The sequence below is a fragment of the Ctenopharyngodon idella genome, chromosome 21 (assembly GCF_019924925.1).
Source record: "Ctenopharyngodon idella isolate HZGC_01 chromosome 21, HZGC01, whole genome shotgun sequence".
Lineage (NCBI taxonomy): Eukaryota > Metazoa > Chordata > Actinopteri > Cypriniformes > Xenocyprididae > Ctenopharyngodon > Ctenopharyngodon idella.
The window spans coordinates 14,489,365-14,502,198 of NC_067240.1; the positions used below are offsets into that span (position 1 = coordinate 14,489,365).

The window sequence follows — 12,834 nt, forward strand, 5'->3', positions numbered from 1 at the left end:
CAATTTCTTAAACTTTCATAAAAAAAAAAAAAAAAACTATTATTATGAATTGTCAACATAACTATTTCTGCCCATTGGCACCTAATTTATACTGCATTTTTCTGTTTATAGAATCCACTAATTTTCATGATAAATTAACCATATGAGTGATTCTTTATGCAATATTTTAAATAGTTATATTGCAACTTGATCGACCTATTTTTTACCTCACTCCTTTCAAATGTTATTTCAGCTGAAGAGCAATTTTTCTTGATAAGGGCAAAGCAAGAGGAAAACATATACGTGCGTAAATCAGCTCTGCAATCATTCTCTCTCATATCCACCGCAGGCAGAGTGTTAAGCAAATTGACCTCCAGCATGAAAGATGATAAGCAATCAACAGTTAACCATCATGACTCATCTTCCACTAACATTTCTCTGCAACTAAATTCTTTAATCAAAAGAATTTCTAAAAATGGGCACCTTGTGGTCCTTTGTTTCACAGACCACGGTACACTAATTGAATTAGGGACCCTGCCTTTACACCAGAGGATGCAAAAAAAAAAAAAAAAAAAAAAAAAAAAAAAACCACTCGGGAACATGATTTTACGCAAACCAACTTGATGTACAAAATGAAATCAGTAGCTTACCTGTGCTGCTCCACTGCCTCATTGTCAGGCAATTCGGCACCACACACATTGCAGCGCTCGTTCGGGCCTCGGCCATCAGGCTTCATCCCGGCAGCTAACTCGCCGAGTTTGTTGAAGAACTCCCTCTGGATGAAGCTCTGAGGCAACAAGCCCCCGTAGGCACTGAAGTCCATGGACATGGCCAGGGCTGGGGACATGTGCAAGGATGAGGCCATGGAGGCGGGCATAGAGAGCATCGCTTCATTCTTGTGGTTGGGAGGAATGCCATAGAGTGACGCCAAGTGTTTTTCGGTCATCCCAGCCATGGCCTCCAAGCCCATCTGGCTGACCTCAGCCTGCTGGTCGCCCACACCTTCCTCCCTGACATAATGCAGCTCACGGGCACTGGTGATCACGCTGCTCCTGGTAGGGGTGCCGGGCCCGTCACGGTTCTTGTCGGACTCTCCGCTGCGTTCGCCGTTGCTGGAGCCGCTGGACTCCATGGCTTTAGAGCTCTCGTGCTCTCCGCTCTCATCTACTTGCATCATCTCCGTCTTGATCTCTCCCATCATGGGGTGGGAGTTGCCATGCAGGGGCTGTTCGGCACCCACACCGGGGTGCATGGTGCCCTGCAGGAGGGACTGGCCGATGCTCATTAGGCTGTCCACGGCTGCTTTGGTTGGGCTCATGGTGGAGAGGCCGAAGGAGGTGGAGACCGAGGGACTCTGATCCACCATTCCCGGCAGCGCCAGCACTTGCTGGGCAGTCGACACGTAGCCGCCTTCCTCCACGGAATGCTTTTTCGAACCCGCCTGGTTCCTGCCGTGCCGTCCCTTGCGTTCCTCATCGTCTTCTGTGCCGCCATCGTTCATGTTGACCTCTGTGTCATTTTCATCTGAGGACTGGATGGTCTCCAGTATCTTCAGGCATTGCTCCTCCAAGTACTCTATTTCTAAAATCTCTGCTGCGTACAGCAGGTCATCCAGATCCTCCACTTTAGCTTGGAGCGTGGCAGTGTAGGCATACTCCAGAATCTGCTGGAAGGTCTTTGGTGAGAGAAAGTCCAGAGTGTAATGTTGGCTGTTGCGGTGAAACAGGATCTCGAACATCTTACTGGTGCAGGCCAGCACAGTCCGGTGAGCGTGGAACTCCTGGCTGTCCACCATGATGACCACGTCACACAGCGTGCCGGCCAGGCGCATTTGATTAGCCTTGTGCAGCAGGGCATTGGGGTGATTGGGGTTCTGGAGCTGGATCATACCCATTTTAGTCAAATCCATAACGTCTCTGAAATCCACACGGCCAACTCATGAGTCTTTCTTTCCACGTAGCAGTTTGTTCAGTTATCTTTGTAAACAAGATAAGGTCAATCTAGAAAGAGATGAAAGAGACTCACAGTTAAATGAAGCAAAGTCTCAATGTTTGATTTTATTTGTTTTTGTTGATTTTCTTTGTTCCTAAATTAACATCCATCATTCTAATTTTTCCAGAATAAAAAAAATGCCATCAATTTTCACAATGATATCAATATATTATATTTCCAAAGAACTCTGTACTGTATAAAAAAACTAAAACAAACAAATACGAATGCCATTTCAGTAACAGATTCCTAAGAAACAAACACAAAATCTGGCCATAAATCTGTCAAATTGCACAAAATAAAACAAAACGACAAGTGGCCCACATGAGAAACGTGTAAACTTGGCTTTAGTGCTAGTAAAGGCTGGCAGTAATCAAGCCTTTGTTTCTATGTGTTCGAGCTCTCCTCACAAAGCCCATCAACAGCCTCCTGAAATGAAATGGCATCTTATTCAGTATTCTCATCACAGACAGGGATACTGAGCGGAGCATGGAGAGTGAGGCAAGCTGTTGCCAGGAATAGTTGGAACAGAGGATGACACAAAACAGCTCAGAGCTCCTAAAACGCAGTAAAATGGCATTTTTATTTTAAATACACTTCCATGTAACATATGTAAATTATATACATACAGATGTCATTTTTCTGCTATATCAGATATAAAAGATAAAGCCTCAACGCACTTAAACCGTGTCATTTGTCAATTAACATAAAAAAGCTCAAATGGTTGGCCATTTATCATTACACTTACAATATATAACTTCACCATTATCACAATCTATTACTTAATAAAAATACACCCTCGCTATAATTTGACATTTAAAATGTACTTTGTACAACAGCCTAACACTATATTATAACAAACACATCTCCGTGTCATTTGAGTACTTCACTTTTGAATGAACATAATCGGAGAAAGATCCACCGGTAACATTTTGTAGAGCGGAGAGAGGAAGTCACCCCTTTAATAAAATTATCACATAGGCTACATTAAAGAAGTAGATATGAAACGGGAATTTACTCAGACATGTAATATTTCTCCCGTTTTATTTGACAAGAACAGCCTCACCAGTGAAGAGCAGTCTAGTATCAAACACTATGATCTTGGCGTGAATGACGGTCTTTTTTATTGTGAATGTACCGTCAAAGACAGCAAATTAGCGAAAGTTATGATAAAGGTCGGCAGGAGAGAAATATATTCCAGAGATTTTACGCCGTTTAAACTACCACAGAACACAGGAAGACGAGTAATAAGTGACAAATGAATACAATTTCCTTTAAGTGCAGTTAACTGATGAGATGCTAGCAATAACGCCAGTTCACGCACGCGAACTGTACAACTCAAACAAAAGTCAAGAAACGATCAACACATAGGCTATTCGTATTATTCAACTACTGCGGTGATTATAGTTATCTACCTCATATACGATTAAAAAAATAAATAAAAAGATCAATGAAAAGTCCAGGCAGAGCTCATTTGACTGATCAATACATGATTATTCGACTGTTCACACGTGAATCAATTTAAGTTAAAGGACCCGCCTCTTATTTCATTATATAGATACATAAATGCACATCGGGAGTCCAAGCAAAATTGCGTTTGGGTTAAACGAATCCATTTTAATATTGGAATAAAGCAAGCACGGGGAAAAAAAAAAAAAAGTCATTTCACTTTAAAAATCACAACCAATACAAATTCGGTTCGTTTTGAAAGGCAGTGACACGCACCTCCATGGTGGCCCTGATTTAATGATCAGACCTCCTGACAACCAAAGTAATAATCATCAAAAGCCCTATAATTGTTTGTTCTACGACATACTTGTTAAGTTATGACATATTTAAACTGTCTGAACGTTAAATTTGAAGCAGTCACGCTGAGAATAAAGCACATGGAAGCACGTCACTGTCTGGTGCGCGAGCAGACCTCACGTCCCCCGAATACTAAAACACACGCTTACGTCAACATAACATCTCCACATGTGTAAAGATGAACATAAACAGTCATATCCATCAGGTGCCCTGAAGCCTGCACAACGCTGACAGCCACACTTTTACTTTTCGGTGTACTCTCACAATTCACCTTCACTTGAAGCAACAGTAGAAACACTGTAACTTGATGTGATGCTGAACGCAAACACATCTGATCAACACAACGCGGATTATCTCTTAATGTGAACATTTCCCCAAAGTGAAAACACGCAGACAGATGGGTCTCCTCAGGAGCTGTGGGTGTTTTAAAGGTGCGCGCCTGTACTCACCTGTGTTGCACGTTTGGCTTCCGAGCGTGCGGTTATTAGGACTGTAGCATAGTAACGCAGTTCACAGTACCCGCTCTCTCTCACGCGCACTAACTCCTCTCTGCTCGCCGCTTAGCAAATCAACACGGCGGTGACGTCAGCGCACATCCTCGCCGGAGTCCTGACAAACACTGCTAAAGTGAGACACCTAGGGGGCTGTCGAATATAGGCCAGCGTGTCTGGGACACTATCTATCACAGCGTTTGGACTTTAATCATTAACCTTCAAGCATCATCACCTTTGCTACTACTTCTACAACCGGCTAACTTCTCAATGAGGTCTGCACCGATTGCAATATAAAAGATATTCAGTGCGTTATGTAAATTTATATTTAGACCTTTACAAAAAACATTTTATTTATAATGACAGTCATGATAGTTAACTCAAGTTTCTCTTGTGAAATTACTTAAAGACAAACTCTTTTTTTATTTAGGGTAAAAGTCTTTTAACCTCTTTGGGAAATTAACCGATCATCAGAGAAATGATTCAAACTAATTACTGAATGGCACACATGAGATTTCAAGATGAAAGGAACATTAAATTGATATACAGACAAGATCACTCATTTGATTTTAAATTTTACTTATTCAGTCATTCAGTGTGAATGTTACAACTATTTTTAAAATGTTTAATTAAATGTTTGTACAGTTAAACAACAGTTCTTGGTGGAATATAATTATATATGCTGACTTTAAAGCTGCAGTCCGTAAGTTTCGCCTCTTTGTCACCATCTCTGTTTGAAACCTGCAATTGCAGTTATTTGCAGAATTATCATCTTTACGTGGGTTGTGCATTAGCACGGTTCCTCAACATGGATGAATCTAATGTTTGCTGTCAGTCACCACATCGAGATACTGTAGTTCAAAATCACAGATTCTATGTCTTGTAAGTATGACCAAAGTAAGAATTTTCACTGGAAAATGTAATCTGAACAAGTTTCATGTCTGCCACTTTTGTTCTGACCAACTGAGAAAAAAAGCATTACAATAAATCGCGCTACCAATTGGACCTTTCTGGATTACAATCTATAAATGATCCACTACCAGCAGCATCCTCACATAATATATCCTACTAGCTGGGACTCCTTCTTTATGTAAACAGACGTGACGTAATGACCCAAAGACAAACGGCTGCATGCTCGAATTTCCCGCCGAAACCCACCAGTACCGATTTTATTAGAAAACATTATTATAAGCTTACCGTTGTGAATCGGGCTAAGGTAAGAAGATAGTTTTGAACACTGGCTGGTTATGTACTTGCTCAAAAAATGATTTTGGATCATTTTTAACCAAAAATAGACTTAATTAGTATTAGGCAAAATAAACCACGCAAACTACCTTTCACTAAATTATGCTGGCAAACCGAATGTTCTCATTCTATTCCAACCGCCATCAGCTATTTGTCACTCATATTTTTTAGTGCGATTTATCCCGACTGTCTACAGAGCATGACAGCCTGAAAATGGAGGGAAATAGTGCAGAATCTGCACTAGAGATGGGAGATCATAGAGTGCCATCACCTTTGAGCTACATGCTGTGCTGGCTTACTTGGGGATAAAGACAAAGGCACTGCCCTAATCTCCATCTAATCCACATTTTACTGGATAAGACTGAAATTATGCACTGACATTTTTATAATCAAAAGTGGAAAGCACAAGCCAACACAGGTTTGAAAATAGTGAAATTACCATCTGTAAAGTAATTTCAAGAATGTACAAATTGCATATGTTTAAATGTAGCAAAGCATACTTTACTTATATATTCACACATTATGATGATGTTCTTTACTGAAAGATGCATTTATGTGCAGTTCATTGGCCTTGGCTCTGCAGGAGCGCTTTGCAACATGCATACGTACAGTTGCTGACACTTATTGTTGAATTTATGTAATTATTATAATTATACATACATATTACGATGCATAACACCATTAAAATGGTTCTGAATGCACTAAGAGTAGATGTTTGCTGCCTATTTATCCACATAGTTTATAAAGCATCATTAGGGATGTACTGAGGTATGGTACTGACATGCCCTAAAGGTTTTGCTCATACACTGAGCTAACAGTGGATCTTTGTGAACCTCACTCAAGGCTTTGACTGAATAGGCTCTTTTTACACTTGTATAATCCTGGGGGTGTCTTATGCATTGGGGGCCTGCCCCTCTGACCTCTGACCCCTACCTCTGACCTTGGCTGGATTTTCTCCTGTACAAACTGCCCCTCCCTTTGCATGGCTAAAAATTCCTTTTGAGACCTTTCATCCCGTATAGGTATCCATGCTATCATGCAATCCATAGAGGCTAGCATATATAAGCCAACTGCATGTTTAGAGTTGGGCTTACATAGATTTAAGACATCTTCCAAATGATATTATTAGTTAATTCATTATGATTTGACTCATTTAAGTAGTATGTGGGACAGAGCAATTGATTTTATTTATTTATTTTTAATATTTTTGGTACTTTAAATCTCTTTAGAAACCGCACTTAATCACACTTTTGACAGCATCTCTTTTTACAGCATTAAGTTTTCTTTTCATTAAGAAGAATGGGAGACATTCTCTTTGTTAATGGATTGAAATAGTCATGTTGACAGAGCCGTTTACTCTACTGAGTGCATATTTGCCTCCACTCTCCCTCCAGCCTCATACCTGTTTAGTTAGATGACAAGGTGATCCCTTGATCAATACTGATGTGGTATCAGCAGGCCGAACAATAGAACTGTGCTGGTAAACCTTTACTGGTTTCAAGTGACAAGAATCTCATTCTCAGAGGTCACAGATCTCACAATCTCTGACTGCACTCTATATATTAGGACAGACAAATTCAGGGACAATTGTAACACTCAGTAAATGTTACATCAATACACTGTAAAAAAAAAAAAAAAAAAAAATCTGTTGTCTGGCAGCTGCAGTTGTCAGAATAATTAAGTAAAAAATACAGTGAAAATGTAAACATATTTACAGAACAACCACATTTCACAGTTTAAAAACTGTAATTTACAAAAAGAAAAAAGAAAAATTAAACTGTGACATATACTTACATCCACTATAATAGCACTGGAGGTAAAGAGAAAGACGCATGATGAATCAAAGTTCATCACAAGTAGCCTTTCCACAATACAAATACTGTCATGCTATACAAAACATTTAACAGGTTTTTGCTGTCGCATTTGTAGTCTTTTACACACTGTCAGAAAAAAAGGTACGGCGCTGTCACTGGGGCAGTACCCTAAGGTACAAAAGTGAAAAGGTACTAATATGTACTTTTAAAGTACTAATATGTACCTTTAAAATACTAATATGTAGATGTAGATGTAAGATGTACCTTTTCACTTTTGTACCCTAGGGTACTGCCCCAGTGACATTTTTTTTTACATTGGCCTGTACACATGATTCAATCCTCTTCAATCTCTTCATAGAATATTGGAAAGTTTTAGCAACAGTTGACAGAAATATTTTAAAAACATGATTTTAAACTGCTGTTGTTGTTCCCTGATGTTGTTATCCATTTAACATCTAAAAAATAACTAAAAAAACTAAACAAATTTACACAGTAAAATACAGTTTTCCACTGAAACAGTAATATACTATAAAAAACAATGCATTTTGGGTAATATTGTTTGTAGTTTTTGAGAAAGTTCTCAGCTGCATCCGAAATCGTGTACTGTTGAGTAGGTACTACAAATTGAATTTCAATTTACTTCACGACCGTTGAAAAAGTATGTTCTATATAGTACGAATGCGTGTAGTATGAATGAATTCGGACGTACTACATCTGCTATGTTATTACTGTCACATGACCTACCCGTGTCCGTTACATCCCTACAACTCCATTCACAAATCCTCTCCCGTGGCCTCATGGGATAGTAAAGTGTCCATCGTATGCGCACTTCAGAATCTCACCGGAAGTAGTAAGTCATCCGGGTACTTTTCGCCTACTGTTTTTCGAATACTATGAATTCGGACATACTACTCTGTTCGCATACTGTTTTTCACGTACTATATAGTAGAGAAGTATTCGATTTCGGACGCAGCACTCTTTTCTTAAAATGACAAATATTACCCAGAATGCATTGTTTTTATGGTAGATTACTGTATCAATGAAAAACGGTATTTTACTGTGTAAATTTGTTTCCTTTTTTTAGTTATTTTTATAGTGTACATATAAAATATATACATTTATATAACAGATTTTGTATCACATACCCATCACATTGTATCACATAGTTTAAATCTATCTGCCTCGATTATATAATACATTTTATTGACAAATTAATTTCTAACATTTTATGAATAACTGAGTTACAGATACAGTCATTCTCTCACATCATATGTTGATATGCAGATTGTACTCGACGTCTCTCCATTACTGACCTCTGTCTCATACACCTACTCTTCAGTCTTCTTTTTTTCTCCATAACGGGCTCATCTGATCCTAATGACCGATAATACCAAATGATCTGAATCTGCAAGGTACTGTGGGGATCATCTCAATATTTCATACACTGTGTCGTCATTAATCACAAGAGCTTTAAATAGAAAAACTTCTCTTGATTACTGTAATTTAAAAAGTGGTAGTAAAACTCTGATTAAATTTAGCACTGGGCAGGGCATCATCACTTAAATGAAAGGACAGAAAGCACAAAGTCCTTCAAAATTGTCAGAAATCATGAGAATGTGCAGTCCATCATAGGTGCACTTTTCCATCAGGGTTGTGGGTGGTTTGCTTCCTTTTATGGGAGCGGCCCAGGCCCTTAACCAGAGTGTTCTAATGAATACTAACCCCTTTTAAAAGGAGCTTCCCTGCAGTTTCCATTGGGTGAAAATTTTATAAACTTTCTTTCAGGTCTGAAGCAGCTTAGAGAGACTATTGTCCCCCTGTTGAACAAGACCTGGACACTCAATATAGTTTAAACAATGCCAATGATGATTAATGACAGGCCTGTCAAACAAACTGCGCTGACTAAGGCTTGCGCTCACAGCAATCCTGTGCCAGAAGAAAATGAAAACACACACACACTCCATCTTTCAAGGCCTCAAATAAGAGGTTAAATATATAGTAGCATAAAAGAGCTCTAACCAGCTTAGAGCAGTGCCCGATTCTTAAACTATTACGTTTGGTTGCTGCCTTGGATTGAGTGTGCTTACACTCACTAATTGGAATGAAATGAAACACATGTGATGAAATTCGACAGTATTTATTTTTCACAAACAACACGTCCTGGAGCTTTTCAAAAGGGCAACAAGGAAAACTGTTTGTTATTTGTACAGATAAACATTTGCGATGACGTCTGTCGGAGAATGCCTTTCCTCTGTGTAACAGTAGGGGTGCAGGAGGGGAGCCCGGGGCCTCTGTAGAGATCCAAAGAGTCCTGCTGACCCTGCCTGGTGCACCTCTGCTGAACGCAGTGGTACAGAGCACCATACAGCTGCCTTTCATTCAGCTAAAGAAAAGGCACTTTTTTCTCCTTCTCTCCTCTCTAAGTGTAAGACCCCAGCTGTCCTCAGTCAAGCAGAATTCCAACTTTCCCTCCAAAAAATTCTCTCATTGTCCATCCTGGAGGTGGCCGAACCCTCCTCTCCATAGTGCTTAACCACTGGACCGGGCGCAAACAACAGAGTAATCATATTACAGTGTCCCTGGGAAAAAAGGGACAGCTATCCACAGGGAATCTCCTGTGGCTAATCCCTGCGAGGCCGCTGCTTTTCTTCTCCAGTGCCGAGTCCCACCTTTCACAGCGGTTTCGGAGGCACACAGGCCTTTAACCGCTCAAGGATATCGGCTTCACGTCACCTCCTGCATTCCCTTCAAATCTACAGCAAATACCGAGAAACGTCACGGCAGAAAGGACAGAGAATTGCACACCAGCTCTTCCTTTCTCATTGTTCCATTTTATTTTGGTACCTTCATTACCTCACCTTCTTTATTCTACGGATCCTCATTTTCTTCGTCCCTATGACTGCAGACATGATTGCCGTTATTGTAAATAATTAATAAGCTGTAATACATCACCTCTAATTAAACATATTAGTCAGCGGAGTCTTGTAGATTTACTACGCTGAGTCCGTGTCCAGTGATATTCAAATGAGCCTCATTCCCATCAATAATGCAAATAGATGCACTATAAACATTTCTCACTGTACAGTAACTGCTGCAGCCCATGGGAGCATTTGAACATAATTTAGAATTAACATCATTAGCATTCACTTAAATTTACACTGTAGGTCTGCAAAGAAAATCATTATCTGCTCAGCTAAAAAATAAAACCTGTAAATCTTATTATGCAATTTTGGCTAGTACCAAAATTTAAATTTGATTTGCTGATGTAATCCACCGGTGCTGGGACTTTCTACTGTTTGTTGTTTGCCTTTTCATGTTCCAGTAAGACTGATTTTTCAGTGACTCTTTATGCAGCTTACATCAATACAACACTAAGTGGACTGCGATCACATGTGAGTGACAGGTTGTCAGTAAACACATCATCAGAGAAAAGAAGAGATGTTGTTGCAAGAGGGGAAGTTATTTTGATTAAACTCAGCATGAAATGTGTTGTGTCGAATTTCGACCCCCTGCCAAATTATTACCCCCCTCGTTGAAGTCGCTACCTGATTGCCTAATCTTAACCCCACCCCTAATCCTAACCCCTACCCCACACCTACTCCTAAACCTACCAATACTAGGGGAGTAATAATCTGGCAGGGGGTCGAAATTTGGCACAACACCGGCTTATCGAACAAGAAAATATGAAGGGCGGGACTTGATTTTTGTCCATCAGGAATTGATTGGATCGTTGTGGTTTGCTATTGCTGTGATGTCATGTGAGTGACAGGTTGTCCCGCCTTCAAGCCAGTAAACACATCATCAGAGAAGTGAAAAGATGTAATAGCAAGAGCGAGGAGAGGTTATTTTGAATATGAATTAAAAAAACGAATATGTACAGATAAATCATTTATAATAAATACTGCAATATTAAATAAAAAAATAGGAATTGTCCATTTTTATTTCATTGTGAGAAAGATTCGTTCAAAAACACTGATTCCTTCTGGAGCGAAACAAGTTACTGTCCTAATAAGATATACTCAACCAAATCTTTTAAAAACACGCTGATTCATTTAGGAACTAAACAAGTGATTGTTCTTAGAAGTGAGGCATTTGAATCATTCACTCAACCGATTTGTTCAAAATCACTGATCCATTCAGGAACGAATGTTTTGCTTTAATGCAAGAACTTTGCTGAACAGAAAGTTAACAAACAAAACTGACCTGGTACAATACTGAACATTTCTAACCAGACAACAAACTAACTGACTGACTAACTAACTAACTAAATAAATAAATGCTACTAGGGGTCTGCATGTTTAAGCTCTTATTTTTCATTAATGTCGGTGATAAGAAATTCAACACTCTTACATCAATAAGAACAACAACAAAAAAAGAAACACAAATTTGAAACAGCAAAGACATTGGTTCATAAAGTAAGATTAAATACATAAAGTATATTTGTGTAATTTAACATATTTAATTATTGCAGGTTTTCATAATATTCTAAGTTTGCATTTTACTGGTTTTGTGATACGAGTAAATGTTTTCTTAACATGGGGGACAGGAGAAGTCTCAGTCTATTAATGGAAAAACAAAGTAACTTGCGTTACTTATTTTAAAAAAGTAACTCAGATATTTTGCTGTAAAATTAAAAGTAATGCGTTACATAGTTACTTGAAAAAGTTATCTGATTACGTAACTCACATTACTTGTAATGTGTTACCCTCAAAACTGATAATGACAGAGTTCCTTGTGAAATATGTAGAAATTTGGTTTTCAGGAATCTATTCTTAATCTTAAAATATCAAATATCATATATCATAAATGTCTGCAACTGTAACAGCCTTCACACTTTTAAATCTTGTCTTAAAACTCATTTATTTAAACAGGCTTATTTATGATTGCATATCTTATTCCTTATGTCTTATTGTATATTATTGTTTGCTTTGTCTGTTGTTGTTATATTGATGTTTTTAGGAAGATTTGTAAGGTGACCTAGAGTGTCATGAAAGGCGCCTATAAATAAAAAATGAATGAATGAATGAATAAATAGACCAAAGAAGTGATAGTCCTTATAAGTGGATCATTTGAATTATTTGTTCAACCGATTCGTTCAAATTTGTTATTTAAACAGGAACAAAACAGCACCACTGTATGTTGCTCAGAGACACACAACAGTAATTCATTTGAAACTATTTTCTTTGGCGTAGCAAAAACAGACAAACTGACAATATTGTGTGTATAAGTTATTGAATATTAACATCTTGCTTAGCAAATTGTTGTATATTGCAAACATGTTGTTGGTCTGAATCGTGCAGCACAGCTGTGAAATACTGTCGGCCATAATCGGGAGAACAACGGACCTTTCTTGCTCTGTGATATTGCTTAGTTTTGGTGAACAGTTAACACTTATCTCTAATAGGTTATTTGATGTTCTTTTATATATATATATATATATATATTTTAAAGTTACACTTGGAGGAAGATAAAAGGGGCTAACAAATCCAGCTGGGCTCATGCATAGAGAA

The 12,834-nt window shown here is 38.6% G+C and overlaps 1 protein-coding gene across 2 annotated transcripts in view; it reads right to left on the bottom strand.

Annotated features, from left to right (window-relative positions):
• zbtb16a (zinc finger and BTB domain containing 16a) overlaps window positions 1-4,382 on the bottom strand; it is a 114,529-nt gene extending 110,147 nt beyond the window's left edge. For both annotated transcript variants that reach the window (XM_051876851.1, XM_051876850.1), the window contains exons 1-2: window positions 4,224-4,382; window positions 630-1,979 (exon numbers count right to left, since the gene is read on the bottom strand). In XM_051876851.1, coding sequence (XP_051732811.1) covers window positions 630-1,888 — 1,259 coding nt within the window. In that variant the 5' untranslated portion in view covers window positions 1,889-1,979; window positions 4,224-4,382. The remainder of the gene's footprint in view (window positions 1-629; window positions 1,980-4,223) is intronic.
• Window positions 4,383-12,834: the final 8,452 nt, after the last annotated feature.